At 41.7% G+C, this 22,927-nt stretch overlaps 1 protein-coding gene across 1 annotated transcript in view; it reads right to left on the reverse strand.

The window, feature by feature from the left end:
* Positions 1 to 616: 616 nt before the first annotated feature.
* AP3B1 (adaptor related protein complex 3 subunit beta 1) overlaps positions 617 to 22,927 on the reverse strand; it is a 322,060-nt gene continuing 299,749 nt past the window's right edge. Inside the window, exons 26-27 of the mRNA XM_006119130.5 lie at positions 21,855 to 21,993; positions 617 to 1,325 (exon numbers count right to left, since the gene is read on the reverse strand). Coding sequence (XP_006119192.1) covers positions 1,172 to 1,325; positions 21,855 to 21,993 — 293 coding nt within the window. The 3' untranslated portion in view covers positions 617 to 1,171. The remainder of the gene's footprint in view (positions 1,326 to 21,854; positions 21,994 to 22,927) is intronic.

A 22,927-nucleotide genomic window follows, 5' to 3' on the forward strand; every position in this document is an offset into this window, starting at 1 on the left:
TCCGTGCCAGTCTAGACGCGCTTTTCCGCAAAAAAGCCCTGATCGCCATTTTCGCTATCGGGGCTTTTTTGCGGAAAACAAAGCTGAGCTGTCTACACTGGCCCTTTTGCGCAAAAGGACTTTTGCCCGAACGGGAGCAGCATAGTATTTCCGCAAAAAGCACTGATTTTTTACAGTAGGAAGTCACTACAGTGCAGAATTGATTGCTGACCCTCTGTATATTGTGGAAATATTCTTTGCAGTGGATCCAGATAAACTGCTGCTAGAAGCCATGTTAGGGATGAGCTGATTTAAGACCACTGGTCCACAATGATACAAACCTAGTATGTTATGTACCAAGAACACAAAGGTGCTGAGACATTATATTCCTGATCATAGGTAGAAGTCTGGTGGGCATGGTGGGCTGAGGGCTGCACAGCAGTCTACCTTGCTGATTAAGGAGACGAATTTCTCCCTTCCCAATCCCATCCCAATCTCCCTGCCCAATTATCTGTCCCCCCACCCCAAAAGGTCAGGCTTTAAGCAACCTCACACGGTATTTACTTCAAAATGGGTAGGATTTATGTATCACTAATAATATAGAGTCAATTCCCTACGAAAACAAAAGCAAAGAGAGTCCATTCATAACATTATTTTACTGGAATCTTAACATTTGGAAATATTTGACAATTTGGCAGTAGCTGAAAATTACTAACAACAAATATGCAAGCTTAGACAATAATGTACTCTAATAAGTCTATTGCCCTTTTGCACATCTCATACAACAAATCCATCCTGTAATTTGTACCTTATATTCTGTTGGAGTCTCTCTTTTCTAGCTGATTTTCTCCAAATTTTATGATCAAATAGCTGTTTTATAGCAGGAAAAAGTTGAGGAGAGGAGGAGGAAAGAGAGAGGAAGTACCAGGATAGAACAACTGGGAAATACTTTAAAGAGTATAGATAAATGACAGTAAAATACATGTTCTTTGGTTAACAAGCAGAAAAGAAAAAAAACCTTGCATACATGACAGATACACACTAGCATTCTAAAGCAGAAGACAAGAATGTCAAGAGTGTATTCTTCCCCCACTGCCAGATGGAAGGGCTATTATTATAAATGAAAGGCAGCAGTAGTGGATGCCAGGCACTTTTGTTGTGTGCCAGATTCTGAAGTCCAGATGTAAGCAGGTTACCCCTGGGACAGGACAGGCTTCAGCTCCCGCAGTAGAATAGAACCAATCACCATTTTCTCAGTGTTTATGATGAGCTGTGCTGTAGAGCCTTCCTTCAGCTCCACTGTAACTAGCATCAATGACCCACTGTGTACAGTTTTAGCTGCAAACCTGGAGGAAGGAAAAAAAATCATGAATGCATTCATATAAACCCAAAATCTGGTAGTGTTAAATGAGTTTAAATTTCAAACTTTTTAAATGTAATTCAGTACAGGGAGACCACTTGAAATTCCCCTACACATTCCTCAAAAAAAGGAATTGTTCACTGCTGCGCAAACAGCTTTATTTGAATTTGTATTATTTAATAAGGACACAAAGATTCTTTAATGCAAGATTCTTTGTTTAGTATTATGGACAAGAAAGTCCCTTTAAAGGAAAATTATTTTTTAGACTCTAGTTTTGTGTATTAACACACTGTACCTTCAATGGAAAGAAAGTATTCCACTGTGCACCAATAATTTAAAAGCCCCAATCATGCTCATAGTTAAAGAATAATTGTCAGTATTTTATACCAAAATAATTAAATCTAATCATAAAAATGATACTGATGATGTTATGCATTTTCTAACTGGTTAAAATGCAGCTTTTTGAAAATGTTTAATCAGCATATCAAGTGATGAATTAACTTAAATCACTCAAACTTAATACCCTATATGATATGAAATAATGTTATATAACAAACAAATCTTTCTGAAACATCAGCTCTTTCTCCCTTAATTTATCTCCAGAACATCTGACACACTTTTCTATTGACTAAATACTGTTTAAAAAAAAAAAAGGAGATCTAATGCTCCATTATTAAATTCCAAGACATGAAGAACACACTAATTACATGGAATTAAAAGCAAAACTGGCCTTTTAAACACTGCAATTGACTGAAAAGCCATTTTAGGCACAATGAACTTCTGTCAATCCTGTTAATTTATTCTGCATGCACAGCCAGGCCCCAGAGACAGGAAGGATGAGGATGGCAACAGCCTAGTTTTCCATTTCCCACAAGTCGCGCACCACACTGTGTGTGCATGTGTGTTAGTTGAGAACAACAAAGTTGCTGCACATGTGCTTTTGAAAACACTAACAAGTGTAGAGCAGGTCTGTGACCTACTGTGACCCCACTTTGCAGGGCCAATCCCCTTTCCCCTTTCTGAATGACACGTGTCTGAATCAGAGCCATCTGCCTCAATTTGCGCAACATCTTCAGCCACAATAGGACCCAGTTAGCCCTGACAACAGCTCACAATACATAAAAATAAAACTGCTGGGCTGACAGCACGCTGTCAGCTATTCAAGAGCAAACCAACTGGTCAGTGTCTCATGTCTGACAATTAGCGTGGGTCTTGCAAAGCGCCTACTGGGGTCCTTAGGGAGCTCTTTAATTACCATCAACATAAAAGAGGGAGTTTATCAGGAGATACTCAAAAAACTTCACTTCAGACTTAATTAAAATATTAGCTACTTAATCAGGAAGTAGATTCTTTTTAAATGAGATGTAATTTTTAAAAAATTATTTTAAAGCACATCAAAATCTCAAAACACATTACACTAATTTAGGACACAATCATTTCTCAAAAGTTTCCTATTACAGGTCAATATCTCTCTTTTGTCCAGCGTATAGAAGCATTTTAACCATTCTTCCTCTAATAGTAAAATCTTGCTTTTTCCAAACTACACAACTACCACCTTAAAAATTAAATACATAGTTTTATCCACCATCTTGCTATTTGCTTCAGTGTAATTTTTGGTATTTCTTAAGTTGATTTTGACAGGGTGATAATTATGTAAACAATAGTCTTATTAGTCTCTTTATTTACTTAGCACTTGTGTCTTGGGACTACACACAGAAGCAGATTATGTCTGAATGCACACATAAAAAGCTCTGTAGTTGGAGTTCCTGCAGTGTTCCATAGCCCCAAGGCTGGCTCTTTTTACCCCTTTTCTATTAAAAACTGAAAGTGATATAAAGTCAATGTTATGATAAAGTAAATGGAGCCCAAAGCTTCAACAGAAGTCAGTTTTGTTCAGACAGTTCTACATGTGCTATGTAAAACTCTTGGTAGGGGATAAACATTGTGAATAAAAATTCTCTAAGGCAAACATGAATGTGTATTTGTTGCAGAATCTAAATATATGCTATTTTACATAATCTGTTAGTCTGCATTCAATTACAATATTTATTATATGTCTGTTCTATTGGACACCAATTTGGAAATGCTTATTGAAAGCAGAAGTCTAATAGAAAATCATTTGACTTATTTCACTATTAAAGAAAGAGCTAGTTAAATTGCAAAACTGTTTTGGGCTGTGGAAAACAAAATCTGTTCCCTAAATATCCACAAGATCATTACATTGCAAAATAAGCTAGAGTAGAAATAGATATTCAAAAGGCATATACCATTCTGAAACTAAACTCAGTTGCAAAATAAGGCAGCTGATGTTCAGATACAAGATTAATGATCAGAAAGACCACTCTGTACAATTATTCAGATATTTTAAAGCGTAGTTATAGTAGGATTATTCAAAGACTATCTGATTTTTAGGATAAAAAGAAGTCTTATCAAATGTTTAACACATAAGACATGCAATCAACTATGATTTTAACAAAAGTGTGATTTAACTAGATTTTTAACTATCAAAAAACCATTCAATATTTTCAGTGGTAAAATAAATCACTTATGTGTAGTATGTTTACTCTTTATGGGATGCTGTTTTTGTCTCGCGATATCCCTACTTTTTCTACCAGGGTTCCCTAACATAATGCAGGAATCTATTCCATTTATTATGACATAACACTTCAGTATGGCTTCAAAATAATTTGTGGAAAACTACACTGTTGTGTATCTCAGGTTTAATTTCTAAATGGTAGTTGCCTGTAGAAGCAGAAAAGATTTTCAATGGGACTTCACTAGGTGTGGAATTTTAACAGCCATTAGAATGGGCTTGATGTGGACAGAAAATAGCACACCAATGCACACAGAAAAATAAACACAACAAATGAGTACATTTGCCATTAAAGAAAAAAAACTCGTTTACAACTACTTACAAAACCATGGTATCTATGATACTTGTTTTATATAGTTAAACAGTACGTTTAACATGGTTTCCATATTATTTTTAATATTTTTCATTTTTAGGTATTTTTCATTTTTAATTTATTCCCTTCTCATCACTGTTTGTATCAAGCACTCTGGAAACATGAAAATGAAAGTTTGCCTGTCAGAATATTTCTCCTTACAGCACAAGGATAATAGTGGTGTGTCATTTGTAGAATTATTTGCATATACTGGGCTATGGGTATTCCTTTTCCTTTTAGAAAAAGGACTGAAGCTTTGGTAGGCAAAAGAGGAAGTTATGCATGTTAAAAAACAACCTCTCAGCAAGTTAAAAAAAGGTAAGTCAAATAAGCCCAGTCACTAACTTTTTGTGTCAGTTTAAACTTATTTAATCTTTCGAAAAGTATTTTTGAAAAAGCATATACATACTGATCACTATTTTTCACTTAAACCACCATTTGTCTATAGTGATATGTGAAATGCAGTTCTTTACTATTTCTAATAAGAGAGAAAAATGAGTATTTTAGGCACAATGAACAGTGTGGTAACATTTGCAAATGTTGACTTTTTAAATGGTAACAACTCTACATAAAAACTGAAAAGTAGTTTTTGTCAACAAAAAATGACAAATTCAAGGTCCAAGTACTTAAAGATTACAGAAACATTTATTTACCAGATACATTGTAAAAATGGTAATTTACTCTCATTACTTGCTCTTAATATTTATGTGAAACAACGAGTTAATTTCTAGCGGAACAAACAAATGTTCTGCTTCTGAATAACAATACAAGATTTGCCACAGTTAATTCAATAGTACTAAGATATACTTTCTCTTCTCATGGGCAGTTTTCCTGGTGTCAGTTCTATTCTAAGTTCCGTTTTCTCCTGTTTCTTTTTGCTGGTTATCAGAAGCAGTGACAATGGACCACTCAAACTAAAACTTTTTTTTCTATCCTGTACATGAAGCCTTCAATTCCTGCCTGCTGAAGCAGACAGAATCCTATTAGTAAGAAAGACGATCACAAGATGCAATGCCCTGCTCGAGCTGTACAAAAATAATTAGTCTGAAGTTGACAAATATGTAATGAAGTTGCACAATGAATGCATGAAAGAAATAATGGTATGAATTAGTCTTCTACTTCCAAATACTAGAGTTAGTAACTATGAAGCACTATTTTCCAACGTGTTACCAAGAATAAATACACAATCTTGTAATTTCAGTAAAGTTTTTATTTACTTCAGTTAACATTGTATTTATATACAAGTTTAACTTTGCAATTACCTAAAGATCTCAAAAATGATAAAATACTGGATATTTACACATTTTAGCGGTTATAGAAACTTTAATACTTTAATAAAGATATATTGAGGACAGATTAAACAGAATATGCCTATATGTTTCTGACACATAGGGTGACCAAAGCTTGTAATCTCAAACATACTGAAAATAGCAACACATTCACAAGAAAAAAGTGGAACTTTTTTTTTATTTTTAAAACTAATGATGTTAATCTAACAAAATACTTACCTGGCATCAATTAAGTTATTAAAAGCAAAAAAAAAAAAAAAAAAAAAAAAACCCACAAAAAACAAAACACAAAAAACAAAAAAAACCCACACCCTAGATTAAAGAGCATTTACACCACAGAAATAGTTTTATAATAATTTTGATATCAGTGTTTCCCTTTTCAGATTGTGTCTCATGCTATCGTGAAAAAACAACTTAATTGAATTTAAAAGTGCCCTAAATTTTTCAACATACAGGTATTTATTCTATTATAATATAATTGCATTTAACATATTAAACAATTTTTGGGGACGGGGTAAATGAAAACCTTTTTATTTATTAATAAATTATGACCAGCTATGTACTGTAGCATTTTTATCATGCTACGTTTTCTGCCAAAAATAGATTTCAATAATCTGGCCTCAACTGCTACTCAGTAATTTTACTGTACCCCGGTGAAAGTCAGATGTGCAAATGAGCCTGTAAGACTATTTCCTAATTACTATGGCTAGTCCATATAATGGTCAGTGAAGGTGCTGCATGCACTTTTAAACTTCTCCTTTGAATATCTATCAGCAGCATATAATGCCCGAGAACCCAAAACTGCTTTTCAAAACATGCATTGGTTAAGAAGTTGGATCAACATGCTATCACCATCAACATGCACTAAGTATCTTGTTTTCACACCTGTTCTGTTCTTTGTACTCTTCTGTTCTGAGGGAATCAGACATTTAACATGGTGTTTGAGGGTTATGTACTTTTTATTTTTAAAAAGACACCATATATTTCCATTTGCAAAAGTGTATTTCATCACAGAAAATAGCTGGCTTTACACAAAGTAAACCAAAAGAAATATACTATCTTGTTTGGTTACTTTTGTAAATGTTAAACACTTTCTGTTTAAACAATTGACTCAGAGGTCACTGTTTGTTTTTTCAAATAAAAATGCTGAATATATTCTGCACTTTAATGCATTCAGATACAAAAGCAGTGCTGTCCTCTAGTGGTCAGCAAACAAATTAGGATAGAACAATCTATTTTGATTAAGTTCTAAATAGCTTTCACATATAGCATCTACATACACTTTTAAGACTGCAGAATCCTCATTTTCTTAAATGTAACTAAAAAAACCCAACCCTATAATAAACATTCAGGCGCCTTGTATTCAATAACGTATTTAAGGAATGAAAAGATTCTCAAGGATTCATGTTATACGAAGATGTAGTATTTCATGCCTATTAACCAAAACTTCTGAATGCTGATGATACTTGAAAACTGTATCAGCATTTGGCATCTTTCAATATATAGACCTTTTATTACCACTGAGAAAGTTTCATTTACTAGAATGATACTCTTATGCAGGAAACTTGGGAACACCTTCCAGTTAGAGTCTGAATACTTCTATACAGGATGCATTTCTACTAACATATTCACCTTCTCTTGAGTTAGGAAAAGAAATACTGACCATTAGGGAGGGAATTTTCTGGAATTGTATCTCTAGCTGGAGGTGTAGAGGGCCTGAGGTTTAATCTAGTTAGTCATTAACCTGGAAAAATCTTTTTCCTGAAACTCATTACTATCGTAAGTATTAAAAAGAGTAAAACACCCAAACAAAATAAACCCTACTCTTTCAGAAATTTTAAAGCTGAAATGCATGTTGTCATGGCTGTAATGATCTATTTACAACTCTGGTCTGCAACCATTAAAGACCAAAGCAGAAATGTATAGCGAAAAGTAGGCCTTCATTTTCAATGTTTCATTAGGTATATAACTGAAGAATGAGGTCTGATGTATCAATCTTTTATCAATCTAGTAAGAACTAATCGGAATAGTTAAGTGTTTAGATGCACTGTGACAGCATGCCTGCCATGCACTGGCTGGGAGAGGGTTCAAACCAGCCTAGAGAGGTTGAGCAGCAGCAGTCAAAGCAGGGGAAACAGCCAATTAGGACAGTAGCTGACATCAATTAGGGCAATAGCTAGACCAGCCAACTAGGGACCAGCCGGCCCATATAAAAGGAAGCTGCAGACCAGAGCGGCAGGGGAAGGGGTCAGCTGCAGGGAGTCCTCAGGAGAAGACTTGGCTTCCTAGATAGCTATTGAGAGACCAGCCCCTGGGGAAAGGCAAGTGCTAACAGAGTCTGGAGGAGCCAGACAGGCTGCCAGAAATTACAGGCTTGAGACCCTGGCACAGGAAAGGAACTATAAAGGAAAGTCCCTGGGTCAAAGCCCAGATTAGTGGGTGGGTTGACTCTCCCCCTTGACTAGTTGCTGAAGGAGTGCCCTGGCTATGGACTGCTCAGCAGGAAGCACAAGTGTGCAGTGTTCCCTGTAAACTGAGTGCTTGGGTGGTCACCCAGGAGAGATTTAAGTACTACCCAGGTGATTAGCAGGGTGCCCACAGTCAGCAGCACGTGTTTCTACTGGTGGTGCATATCCAAACATGCCACAGTGAACATTACAAAATTTATTCTGTATATGGATGGAAAAAATTAGAGAGAACACTGCCAGCGTGACGGACTTTTCTAGGGAAATTAGGAAGCAAAATGGACATCCTATGCCTATTATAAATATACTTATCTGATTACTCAATGAAACTTCTGAGAAAAGTAAAAGGGGTGTGTAACCCATAATTTATAAGCCATGGAAGCAAAACAATTCCAGCAACTGCTTCACAGAACCACTGCCAGAGAAAGATTTCACTTCCCTTGAGCTCCCAGACCCATGTGAAGGCCCAAGATTAAGAGGAGGCTGCAGGACTGAAGAAGGAAAGAGTGGGTCTTCAGAAAGTCTTCTACTGTCCTGCCTTAGTATTCTTGGATTTATAAAGAACACTCATTAGTTACTCACTGGGAACAGAGATATGGGTTCCAATGAATTAACATGGAATAGTCACAAATAAGCCCATCCAGTTGGGTATGTCTACACTACAGCGCTAATTCGAACTAACTTAGGGTATGTCTACACTACCCCGCTAGTGCGAACCGTATGTATGCATACCGAACGTGCAAATGAAGCCCGGGATTTGATTTCCCGGGCTTTATTTGCATAAGCCGGCCGGCGCCATTCCACGAGGCGTACAGATAGTTCAGAATAGCTTGCTAGTCCGAACTATCTAGCCCGTGCCGCGCGTAGCCGCGCGGCACGGGGTTCGAACAAGCCGGCATTTAAAAATGGCGCCGGCCGGCTTATGCAAATAAAGCCCGAGAAATTCAAATCCCGGGCTTCATTTGCACCTTCGGTATCCATACATTACCCCGCTAGTGCGTAGTGTAGACATACCCTTAGTTCGAATTAGTTAATTCGAACTAAGCTAATTCGAACTAACAGATCCAGACTAAAAAACTAGTTCGAATTAGCTTTTTGCTAATTCGAACTAGCATGTCCACATTAAGTGGACCCTGAACCGGGGTTAAGGATGGCCGGAAGCAGTGCCAGCAGGGCATCAGATGAGGACTTAGAGCATGGAGCTGCTGCCTCAGGCTAGCCGAGGGCTGTGCTTAAAGGGACCCGACCCCCACCCCGGACAGACAGTTCTCAGGGGTGCCCCGCTTGCAAAGCAGCCCTGGCTTGGATTGCCCGGAGTACCCACACTGGGCACATCACACCACTCGGCCATCAGACCGGCTGCACTTGCCGCAGGCTGCCATCTGGGGAGAGGGGGCAATTGGGGGACTGCAGAAGAGGTCCTACCCCCAGAAGCCCGCAGAGCCAGCCCAGTCCTCCCCATCGGGGGCTCGTACCCCATTCCTCCCTCACCTCCTTCCCCTTACCCCTCCCTAGCCCCCCTTCCTGATGTACAAAATAAAGGACAATTGTGTTCAAAAATAGAATCTCTCTTTATTGAACAAAACTCGGGGAGACTGGGAAAAGGAGGTGGGAGAGGGGAAGAGAGAGAGTGGGAGAGGGGAGGGTGACTAAAATGATCAGAGGTTTGGAACAGGTCCCATATGAAGAGAGGCAAAAGAGACTGGGACTTTTCAGTTTAGAAAAGAGGAGACTGAGGGGGGATAGGATAGAGGTCTCTAAAAGCATGAGTGGGGTGGAGAGGGTGCATCAAGAAAAGTTCTTCATTAGTTCCCATAATAGCAGGACTAGAGGACACCAAAGGAAAGGAATGGGTAGCAGGCTTCAAACTAGTAACAGAAAGTTGTTCTTCACAAAGCAAAGAGTCAACCTGTGGAACTCCTTGCTGCAGGAGGCTGTGAAGGCTAGAACTAGAGCAGAGTTTAAAGAGAAGTGAGATAAAGTGATGGAGGTTGGGTCCATGGAGTGGTATTAGCCAGAGGGTAGGAGTGGTGTCCCTGCCCAAAGTTTGTGGAAGGCTGGAGAGGGATGGCACGAGACAAATGGCTTGGTCACTGTCTTTGGTCCATCCCCTCCAGGGTCCCTAGGGTTGGCTGCTGTCGGCAGACAGGCTACTGGGCTAGATGGACCTTTGGTCTGACCCAGTACGGCCATTGTAAGCTCAGGGCTCAGGGTCAGGGGTCTCAGTGGATCACCTTGATTTTCATGCACACCTGTTCCTTTGTGGCCAGGCTGGCAGCTCTCCTGCCCTAGACGGTCACTTTCCTGTGCCTAGTGCGGAGGTCGTGGACAAGGTCCACGATGTCCGCACTAGACCAGGCGGGTGCCCACCTCTTGCGGTCCCGGGCAAGCTCCCGGGAGCCGCCAGCCTGGTCCCGGGAAGAGGGGGAGGGCTGGGGCGCATCGGGTGGCTGGCTGGAGTCGTGCCAGGTGCAGGGTCTGCTAGCTGGGTGCTGGCAGGCTTGCACCTGGCACGGGCACCGTAGCCAGCCCGTGCCCCTTTAAGGGGTCCGGGGCCGGGAGGGGGGCATACGAGTTTCCCTGGTGTTGGCCAGAGTGGCCACCAGGGAAAGCTGGGGAGGGCTAGCCTCCCACTAGTTCGAATTAAGGGGCTACACACCCCTTAATTCGAACTAGTAAATTCGAACTAGGCTTAGTCCTCGTAGAATGAGGTTTACCTAGTTTGAACTAAGCGCTCTGCTAGTTCGAATTAACTTTGTAGTGTAGACATACCCTTTCTCTGCTTATCATCAGTGTCAGTATGTGAGTCAGGTCCTCTCTTACTGATTGGTTGGAAGAATCTGGAGCTGTTTATACAGTAAGTCCTGAGCTGATGGGACTTTCATGCCAATTTTAGGCCAGAAAGTTTCCCCTAAGTTACTAAAAACTAGAAAGTGCTATATAAACACAGAAGCAACTTTCCAGTTGGATTTTTGAGATTGACCCTGAATAGATTCACAAATAAAAATATACAAAAAATACACCTCAATTCAGCTTCCCCCATATGAAAGATGTGGGAAGAAAACTGATCAGCAGACATAACCTTCTCTGAAAAGAGAAACTGCATAGATATTCTAATCCACCACATCTGACACAGGATATGTAGTGAAATGATAGTGAGAGATGAGCACAATCAGCATATCAGACAAATACAGGAAGGATAGAGGAAGGCTTCTGAACAATCAGTGTGGATACTATACAGTTCCATTTTTTAGTATTTTATGAAAATATGTATACTGGACCAGGCTGCTGTTCCTCCTCTTTCTTCTTTAGTCAATACACAGGATTTCAGTACTCATCTACTGCAATGTGTTCATAATCCTTGTAATTACATGTGTCCCCAGTGTATTTTTGATCTGGGCCTTTTTTATCTTTGTTTTGAGGGAAAACTCAGGAACAGATTTTGAGTTCCTATATTGTTTTTTTCTTTTAAAGATTAAGCTTCAGGACTCCCAGCTAGCTCTACAAACATTAAAGTTCTAAGAAAGGTAGGTATTCAATAATTACATTTATGTGTCTTGGATTTGGGCACAATGTTGGGAGGAGGACATTGTGACTCATCGTGAAGGCTTGTTTGGCTGCAGATATGTCTAATATCCTCAGGATCGCACTGTGTTGTAATGGAAAACAGATAAGAAATTTCTACTAACAAGACTTCTAAATTCTGATGTTGCCTGGGAAGCTTTAATGGTTAGGAATGAGATGACATTTAGTTCATTGTTTCAAAAGCTGTAACAGACCATGAAACAACAGATTAAGGACAATAAAAAAAATCTGACATTTGATTTTCTCCAACACTCAAACACAATCCAGCAACACTGGGATGAGCAGATAATGACCTCTCTCATCTCAAACAAGAGGGCTGACCTTATTGCTGACATGTGTTCTTTCAAAGTGTTGGCCCATGAGTAGGTTGAAGGAATTTACAACAGAAAACATGTAGATGACACTGTAGTCCTTGTTCCTTTCTGAGCTATCTCATATCATTTGATGTCGCTGAATATGAATTCTTTGCTAGATGCTAGGAGAGCAGCATGTGATGGCTGTCTAAATAGTCATCTGAATAGTTAGCTCAGTTAACTCTGTTCAGCATCCACTCTGCCAAGTTCAGATTTCACTCATTGATCAGCCCCTATATGTGATTAAATCATCTAAAGATGGAAGTTCTAAGACAACTGTATTTCTGGCCATAATTTGCAGTGTGACTTCAGATGGCCATGAGACTGGGGAAACTGATACCATATTGGACTGTTTACTTTAAATATACATACTAAATTTTAAATTTTTACTGTACTTAAACAAAATATCAGATAAGACAGGCTTCAGTTACGCAAATGTTTTTAGGAAAACACTTTGTAAGAGATGAGATCTCACACAGGTAAACTGATGATAAATGTTGTGACAGAACTAAATGCAGATTAATTCTTTCAAAGGTATAAGAAAAGTGTTTTCTCTAGGCTGCACAGAAGAAAGCTAATAGAAAAAAAATGTTGCTTACCTTTTCATAACTGGTGTTCTTTGAGATGTATTGCTCATGTCCACTTCTGGGTGGGTGAGTGCCCATGCATGGTTGCTAGAGATTTTTGCCTTTGCTGTATCCATAGTTTAGGTTAGGCCAAGGCTGGGCAAGATGCAGCCCGCGGGTCGGATATGGCCACCTAACACTTTGATCCAGCCTATGGACTGCATCTGGCTGCTTTCTATTCATATCCTGCTGTCTGAGCCACCGAATTTCCAGGAGGTGACTCAAGCAACAGAATCCTATTTAAATGGCTTGTGGTTCCTAGTCATGGTGCTATCCTGGTAGGAGCTGGAGTCATGAGCCTCCGAGTGGCTTCTAGGCAACGTGGTGGTGGAGGCAGGGGTAGGAGCCGCGAGCCCTTTGCTGTGTTTTCAATTCAAAGCCTCTGGTCCCAGACAACTCTGGGGGAAGGCTAGTCCCCAGCCCTGCCCCTTCTGCCCCAGGTGCTGTCCCTTTCAGGGGTGGGGGCAGGATGGAGCCATCCTGTGACTACGTATCAAAATTCATTAAGTGCCTCCTCCAGCGAAAATTATTGCCCACCCCTGGGGTTAGGCAGTGGTGCCCCACCTATGTATGCATCAGTATATCAGCCACTGCATGTTGATTCCATTGTAGATGAATCATAAGCAATGTCGAAGGAGGTAGGCTCAGAGTTCATGATCTTACAGTGTGAAGAAATGCTCTGCTGAAACCAGCATCATCCTGGGTAACTTGCTGGGAAAGTTCGTAACGAGACAAACATGTGGAGAGACAACTAGATTACAGCTCTAGGATTGGCACCAGAGCCAGAACGGCTGCTGATGCTGCTTGCATTCTAGTTGAGAATACCTGATCTATTGCTGAATGAGGCACGTTGGCCAGTGCATAGAAGTAACTTTGAGCAGACACTGGACAGCCTTTAAACCTGTCTGCCCCCACAACAAACAGTGGCATTGACTTATGAAATGGCTTTGTCCTGTTCATGTAGAAGGCGAGAGCCCTCCTGACACCCCTGCACTTCTGTTCCGATTTACACGGCTTTGGGGAAAAGACAGGTAAGCAAATGTCTTGGCAGGTATGAAACTGGGAAACTACCTTCAAAAGGAATGCTGGGTGTGGCTGCAGCTGGACCATATCCTTGTTGAAAAACATATAGGGTGGTTCTGAAGTAAGCACTCTGATCTCAGATACCTTGTGGACCAATGTTACCTCAATCAGACAGACAACCTTCTAAATGAGAAGAAGAGAGCAGGAAGCCAGATGCTCAAAAGGCAGGAGGGGCTATGAACCTTCGCATCAAGATATTCAAATCCCAGGGAGAGACAGAGACCTGGACGCGAGGGTAGAGATGCTTCAGGCCTTTCAGAAACTAGCCTATAATGTCATAAGGAAAGATTGACCTGCCTTGCAACAGAGAGAAGGCTCAAACGGCGGCCAGAGAGACCCTAATTGAGGGCAGGAAAATGCCCTGGAGCTTGAGGTCCAGAAAATAATCCAGGATTACCAGCAGCAAGGCCTGATTATATGGTTCTGAAGCCCAGCACTTGAACCTTTTCCACTTGGCCAGGTAAATTGCTTTCTGCTACCCAACAAGATCTGTTGAGCATTCCTAATCTTCTACATTCAGCCATGCAGTATCCATGCTGTCAAGTGCAACGCTGCCAGGTTTGGCTACAGACGGTTGTGGTCCTGGGTCTGCAGGTTTGGCCAAAGAGATAACTGCAGTGAGGCAGCTACCAAAAGGACCAGCAGCATGCCAAACCAGAATATCTTTCACCCTGTCCTGTTCGATCATGAGAACCCTGTGAATCAGTGACACTTGCAGGAAGGCATATATCAGGGTCTCCAACCATGGGAACAGCAGGTGAGCATCTAACAGGGAACCTCATTCTATCCCCCAAGTGAACAGAACATGTAGTATTTCCTGTTCTGAAGGGATGCAAACAGGTCTACTTGGGGAGTCCCCCACTTCAAGATCATACTAACCATCTCTGGATGGAGCGACCACTTGTGGCAAGACAACAAGATTCTGTTTAGGCAATCTGCAATCTTGCTTCCAGTCCTGAGGAGGTGCGCAGCTACCAGATGAATGGTATGCTGCACACAAAAGTCTGAAAGACAGAGAGCTTCTTGGCAAAGGGCTGAGGACCTGGTTCCATTCTGTCTGTTGATGTAATATATCAGGGCAATATTCCCTGTGAGGACCTGCAGCACTTTGCCCTTCAAGTGAGCTACAAAGCTTGGCAGACCAGGTGAACTGCTTTGAGCTCCCTGATATTAAAATAGAGGACCAGATAGCCTCTCAGCCAGTGTCTGTGCATGCTGAGTTTGCCCAGGTAGGCTCACCAGCCCAGCTCTGAAGCATCAGAGACAGGTGCTACAAAGGGAATTTACAACACTGGTCTAGGTTCACCATTCCAGAGACTAAAGTACATGATGTGGCACCTTGACTACATGGTCAATCCCAATACCAGCCACACTTCAAGAGCTTGGAGCTGGAAATGACTGACCACATTATGTTCAAGCAGCCATGTGGTCCAACAACTGCAGACAGATGTGAGCTGTGGTGAACGGTGGTTCTTCACATGAAAAATCAGGTCTGATATGGCCTAAAAATGCATGCACAGTCCAGAGCTATCCCAATGAACTCTATCTGTTGGACTGGCCATAAGGTGATTTTTTTCTTGTTTACCCATAGGTGCAGGTCATGGCAGGTAGAATGCACCAGATCAATGCTTTTCTGCAACTGTTCCCAAGACCTGCCCTTGATTAGTCGATTGTCACGATAAGGGAAGAACTGGACCCCTTGACCTCTCAGGTAAGTGGCCACTGGTGCCACATATTTTATGAAGACCTTGAGGGCCAATGAGAGGCCAAAGGGGAGTACCATGAGCTGGAAAATGCATCCATACACTATAAAGCAGAAGAAATGCCTGGGATCTTCAAATATGGAAATATGGAAATAACTATCCTTCAAGTCCAGGGTAGCATGTCAGTCTCCCAGATCCAGCGAGAGGATGGAAGTGGCCAGAAGACATATGTAACTTCAATTTCCTGAAAGACTTGTGCGACGTTGCAGGCCCAAAATGGGTCTGAGGCTCCCTTTTGCTTTTGGGATCAGGAAATAATGGGAATAGAACCCCTTTCCTGTCATGTCCTGAGGAGCCTCTTCCACTGCCTCCAGGTGTAGGAGGTTCTTAACCTCTTGAAAAAACTGTTATGTACCTTTCGTAACTATTGTTCTTTGAGATGTGTTGCTCATGTCCATTATAAGTTAGGCATGTGTGTACTGTGTGCATAATTGTCAGAAGGTTTTTCCCCTAGAAGTGCCCATAGGTCAGCTGTGGAGATGTCTAGAGTGGCACTTTTATGGTGGAATATATAGTCCACTGCTAACTTTACCCTCCTTCAGTTCCTTCTTCCCAGAATTACTCTAACAGAGAGGAGGTGGATGGGTCTTGGAATGGACAGGAGCAACACATTTTGAAGAACAGTTACAAAAAGGTAGGTGACTATTTTTTCTCTGAATGATTGCTGATGTGCATTCCAAGCTAGGTGACTCCCAAACCACTCTATGGTGTAGAAGTTGGGGTTCACTGATCTGCTGACTGCAATACTATTCTTCCAAAAGCAGCAGCATCTCTTTCTTGTTGCTGAATTGTGTAATGAGACATACAATATGCACAGGAGACCAGGTAGCTGCTCTACAAATGTCCTGGACAGGGGCATGAGCAAGGAACACAGTTGAGGAGGCCTGAACCTGAGTAGAATGAGCACATAGCAAAGGAGCTGGAACCTTTGCCAGGTGATAGCAGGTGCGGATACATGACGCAATCCATGGGCTAACCACATCTGAAGAGGCCTCAGGTGCAGCTGGCAAACTGTATTACATAATTACAAGCTGATGGGTGCCCCAGGAATCCAAGACAGGTTCTGGACATGGTGGTTGGGAACACTAACAGGCTCTGAATTAATTTGCTCATGTTCAGTAATTGGGCATGAGGCAATGATGCCATGGCAGAGATTGAGTATATGTGGGCCCCAATAAACTCTATCTTCTGAGACAGAGACAGGACGGGCTTCCCTACACTGAGTACCAGACCCGGACATATGTTTGCCACATGAGGTTCACATGTTGCCATGTGGCCTCTCAAAGGACCTTTGATCAGCCAGTTGTGGTGAGGCTTTGGGTGAAAGACAGATAAAAAGATGCCCTGGGTGATATAGAATTGAGGAACAACCTTTAGTAGGAACACTGGGTGCGGTCTCAGATGAACTTTGTTCTTAAAGAATACGAAATATGGTGGCTTGGATGTAGGGACTTGCGCTCCAAGACCCCTCTAGCCAAGGTAATAGCCACTAGGAAGGCTACCTTCAAAGACACATACAATAGTGAACACATCACATCACAAGCAGTTCAAAGGGTGGGGACATCAATCTTGTTAGAACTAGATTAAGGTCCCATTGAAGCAGTTGGTCCTTCACATGTAGGAATAATATGTCCAGTCCTACAAGGAAGCGACTTACCAGCCAATTTACAAACACTGATCAGTCTCCCAACCTCAGGTGGAACATGGAGATTGCCCCCAAATGTACCCATATGGATGCTATTGCTCATCCCTGCTGCTTCAGGTAGAGGAGGTGAACATTCTTTTGAACGGACCAGATGGAAAATCTCTTCCACTTTGCAAGGTAAGTCGTTCCCATGGAAGGCTTCCTACTGCCTACAAGAACATTCCTCATTTCCTCCGAGCAAGCAGCTCTGCTGGGTTTAGCCACAGAGTATGCAGGGTGTGAGATGGAGAGCCTGGAGATTGGGATGCTGGAGGTCTGCCGTGGTCTCAGTTAAGCAAATCTAGGACTACTGGTATAGGGAGAGGCGTGTCCACTGAAATGTCCAGTAGCATTGTGTACCAGTGGTGCCTGGGCCATACTGCCGCTACCAGAATAACTAATGCCGTGCCCTGCCATATCTTGAGCAGAACCTTGTGTATCAGGGGGAACAGAAGGAAAGTGTATAAGAGACCGCAATTCCCAGGAATAAGAAAGGCATCTTGTGGAACCTCTTTCACTGCTTCCAATTGGAGAAGTGATTGCACCTCCTGATAAAGGAGTTGCTTGTGAGAGGTGTCCCTAAACAGGGATAGGGAAAGTGGTGGCAAGGAGGAAATAGAGGAAAATTGGAGCCAATACCCCAGTTGCACCATATCTAGCACCCATCTGTCAGCAGTAATCTGGCCTCAGGAGCTGCAACAGTCCTGCATGGAGCCCCATATGGCTGAGTGGGTGCCATCTGTGGAGAAGCCAAGTCTGTGAGAGTCAGAGCAGATTGTTTTGCACTTCTAGTTGGGTCCCTTGCAAGGAATGACCATGGAGTGTCCCCTTTTGTCAGAGACAATGGACACTGATCTATCTGGATTCCCCAGCCTTGGGTTGGTGGTATCCCAGGGAGTCCAAAAGGGCCACTGTAGTGGGCCTTGCCACTGCAGAGGCCAGTCCACTGTTGTCTATCGCCCCAACAGAGAGGAATGGCACCAGCTTCTGCAGGGCTTATCGGATTCTGGTTCCAATTCAGAAGTCAAGCCGGACCAAAAATACCAAGGTAGCGCTGTGCCTGATGGCGCGGATGAGTGCTGAGCTGGCAGCATCGAAGCGAGCTCTCTCATAAATGGTGCAGGGGTGACTGGTCCTGGGACATTCAGTGACGAGGCATGATGACCACCATCTCATATGTAGTTTCCCCTGTGACAGTGTTGGGCCTGGCACTGGAGACTGTGTCAACGACTACCTTGGAGACCCTTTGGGGAAGCTAATTGGCCAGACATTAACTTGATCAAGTCCCTGTCCCGGGGATGGATGGCATGTTCACATGCCCCATCTGGCTCTCCCTGGAAGGGGAGTCCACCGGAACTAGATTCGATGGGGCTGGTTGTAGCACCAGAGTCAATGGTCCCAGCTGATCCCTCCACTCCAAAGGAGATCTTGATGTGGGATGCACCCCCTTAAATTTTGCCACCTTGGGAGTGGGCAACTTGCGTCTTTCTGGGTGCGTCTGGCACTTACGAGGCACCAGTGAGTGCAATCATTGTTGCAAAGTCAGCACTGATGTCTTTCATGAATGGTGGTATTATGGTATCTTTAACATTGAGTCCTGATTCATAGTGCTATTGAAGTGCTGGGAGGGAAGGGAAAGAGCAGGTAAGTGAGGTGCTCTGGTGCCCCAGTGCGCCGGAGGTGCAAGGGAAAGGAGCTAAGAAAGGGTAAGCTGGGAACCCACAGGTGGGAACCCCAATGTTTCACATGCAGCCCGCAGGCCACAGGTTGCTTACCACTGGATTTCAATCTTGCAGCCCACTAAGATGAAAGAGGGCCACTTATGCATCTCACTCACTAGTTTTGGTTGCTGGTGTAAAATGTATTATAATAGGCCAATTAGGGTCTGATAGTGCACCTACCTGGAGAAGAAGAACAGGCTCATCCTACACACAAGCAATTTCCAGGCATTTCTATACAACTGAAATTTGTTCACAGACTGCGAAGCTTTCCGTTTCAATGTAAGACTATTAAAGAATACAGAATTAAGTAGCAGCAAGACCACCATGGGCGTTGGGTGAAAGCCCAACTGGGGAAGGCAAGATCCAACCCTGCCCCTTCCTCCTGAGGCCCCACCCCTGAAGCCAAGCCCTGCCCACCCTCAGCCAAATCCTGCCTGGACACGTGGCGAGCCAGAGCTATCGTGATGCCCCTGGCCTGACCCTCCCCAGAAGCCAGGGAAAGCCATGCTGCTCCACCATAGCCCCACCCCACTGGCCAGGCTGCTGATCTGGGTTGCTTTCCCCAGGGGACAGGGGGAGCTGGACTGATGCGCCATGGTTCCAACACCTTCCGCAAAGACCTAGGAGAGCTGGGCTACTGCACCGCAGTTCCAGCCTTCTCTGGGGGCCGGAGGAAGCTGGGCTTCTCTGCTGTGGTTCCCACCATCCCTGGTGGCAGCCGCAGCTTTAGTCAGTCAGTCATGTAGGCAGTTTTGGAAAGGCTGTGCCTTCCATAAAGACGATATTAAGGAAAAGAGATGAATTTATAAATTTGCCTGACTGATGTATGATGGTTAGTGACATTCTTGCACATTTTCCTGAAATAAAAACTCTCCTCATTGTATGGCTCCTCTTATAGACTGAAAAACACCACTGGGGTATGGATATAGAATTAGGGAAAAGTGAGACTAGCCATACAGCTTGTCCAGGTCACTGCTGAGTCCCAGTCCATGCCTTAACAATGAGATTCTCCTCATCCTCAGAGTTGTTTAGATCAGATATAAAGGTTATGGTTAAAACTGGACAAAAATCTGTATATAGCAGACACTAATCTGTCCTCCTTCACAGCATCCACTAGTCTTAAAATAATGCTGAAGAGGATGAGGAAAGCAAAGATGCTGAAGCAGACTGAGTATGGCATGATGGAAATCACCTCAGTGTGGTGTGAGTGGATGCTGTGGCTTTGAGCTCAGACCAGAGGATCAGGTGGGTTTGAAAGTCTAAGCTGTATCCCAAGTTGCAGTATCCACACAAGGGATGTTAAATTGTGGTTAATCAGCTAATTGCGTAATCAATGGAATTTCAATTTTGACTAGTCATAAGCCCCTGCGGGCTCTTACTGCATTTAAAATGCAGAGCTGCAGCGGGGTTTGCTCCAGGGGGAGGCGTGAGCCGAGACTAAACAGTCCTGGTTTGTGTCGGCTCAGGGATCCTGTAGCTCTGCCCCCCTACAGAGAGGGGGCAAGTAGGGGAAGTGAGTAGTCGAGTTGACTACTCCATTACATCCCTAAATCCATACTGTTATTTTTTAGCAAAGTAACATGACTTTGTGTACCCGGGCTATGAGGCTCGCTCCCAGCTTCAGTACAGACATATGCAATGTTATCCCATTAATCCCATCATGTCTGAAATGAAGCAGCATTCCATTGCTGACCATAAAAAATGTCACAGAGAAGTGGAGAAGACACAGTGTTCCTGCACTGCTTCCAAGACATCCTGGTATATAAATGGGGCTGAATTCAAATGAAGGAATATATCAGATTATCAGTCTTCTGTGCAATGAGTGCTTCTTAGTATTCTGAAAGGCTGTCTCTGAATGGGATGGGTTTTTTTTTGTTTTTTTGTTTTTAGACATACACAGAAATGCTTTTCTTGCATGCAAAGAGAAAGGGAGGGTGTAAAGATGGAGGGTGTTCACTTCAGATCTGGCAGGTATAATCTTTTATTGCCTAAATCCTCATCTAGTTCAGAAATCAGTTCCAGGGATTGACTAGCTGTGAGGGTAGGGACAGAGATTACTTGTGAAAAGTCAAGTATGAATAGGTGGTTTGGGGCCATAGTAAGAAATATTTGCCAATGTGGATAAGGAAACCTTCCAGATATTAAATCTCGGGAATGTCAGAACCATGTCAAACAGCATCTCAGGGAGGTCTCTAGAAAACATTTGGTGTTTTAAAGGTCTAGAAATTAAGCACATCTACATGATAGACTTGTTTCTGCATTTGCCACAGAATTGTATGACATGAAAATTTTAAGTAATATTTTTAAAAGTAAACTAAATTTTAGTGAAAGTCAACGAGATTTAAGCTCATAAAAGCCTAAATCACATTTAAGAGCAAGACTCCAAAATCATTTAGGCATTTGGAAAATAAACGTAATTCTTTTTCTCTAGGTGGCCCCTTCTGTATTTTAGGTTGGAGTATAATAGGATGGCTACTCTGAGTGGTCTTTAGTGAGTCTAGTTCTTTGGTGCCTAAATAGAGAGGAAGGATGAGAAGAGCTAGCATCTAGACCTGAATTAAAACCCAGTCAGGGTTGTGTTAGGAGTCTCTTTGGATGAGGTCACATGTGATAAAATATTCCTGACCATTAATCTTGCAACCGGGCTGCTGCATTTTGAATCAAATGGAGATCGTTTTAAAGGAGGCCCAGAAGTGGATTAGTAAGGACTGTTGTAAATCAGGATGTAGACAGATTGGTACTGAAAGGAAAAAAATAGCTTGATAGTCTTCTTCCATGGTTACCAAATTTAGATACATAAAATGAAGGAAAAGCCTAACAATCAAATCAATTATATTTGCCTGTAAGAAAATATTTTTAAAAATGCCCTTTGGAACTCTGAATTTGAATGCCTGTTTTTCCTCACAATTCTCAAGTGAAACACCACATATCTACATCTATAAAAGTAAGATTACATACACTGAATCACTTTGTTCCACTGCATATATCAATCTTAACTTACCTGTGCATGTTATCTTGACCAGATGGAACAACACCCAGGTTTGCTGCTTTTATCACCTTCTCAAGAATCATAAGACGAGTGGAATTCTTTGGAGCAACAGTGATTGTTGCAGATGTCTCATTCATTCCAGTTAGCTTTCCTGCAACATTAAGAGAAGTACTTGTTTATAATACTTCAGAAAAGCTACAGAAACGGATATCTAGTTTGTTACTGACTAAGAGCAAAAACACTTGTAAACCTTATTTTTCTTGATTTTCTAGAAGAAAATTACATATGAAATGAATCTGCTTACCAAGAAACGGACTATAAAAAAAATTCAAGTATTGTATTTATATAAAAAGACCCAATTAACTAACTTGTGATTTTAAAATAACTTAACACTACTGACAAGAAAATAGTAATAACTGAACAATGATGTGATATTAATAAGGGTATGCAGCCAAATTTCTATACATAATATATAGAACACAGATATGAAATATTAAACAAAGTAGTTTTGGAGTAAGACACATTTAAAATAGCCATAGCTAAAGAACTTTTCAATCATATGAGAATAAAGCCACTACACACAGTTGTAATTTCATTGCAGATTATTCTCTGAATTTCACTTATCTTTTTGCAGTGAGTCAATCAGATCAGTTTAGATTCATGAAGATAAAGTTAAAATGATCAGATTAGAAACTGAGAAACACTGTTCACTCAGCTAACACGGATTCTTAAAAATGTAATAATAAACTATATTTGATTAAAATATGCAACTATGAAATACAGCTATGTTAACTCTCCATGCTACAATCTGAAAAAAAATTGAGTAAAGGAGAAATGTAATTCAAAGAAAAAAAATGTACACCAACACCCAGTTCTTAGAACAGCATTTAGCAAGACATTTATGTTAACTAAAATAGTAATAATAAAAAGCCTCTGGAGAGCTTTACACAGCACATGTCTTTATATGAAAATCCTGCAGGATTCTATTCTATATCCAGATGCTAAAAACTGTAAAAACTATCACATGTAATATCTCAAGTAGCAGTTGTGAAGAATTAAACAAGTGCCAGATATTTATATGCACA

This window comes from Pelodiscus sinensis, chromosome 6 (genome assembly GCF_052426305.1).
Source record: "Pelodiscus sinensis isolate ZL-2025 chromosome 6, ASM5242630v1, whole genome shotgun sequence".
In the NCBI taxonomy this organism is placed as follows: domain Eukaryota; kingdom Metazoa; phylum Chordata; order Testudines; family Trionychidae; genus Pelodiscus; species Pelodiscus sinensis.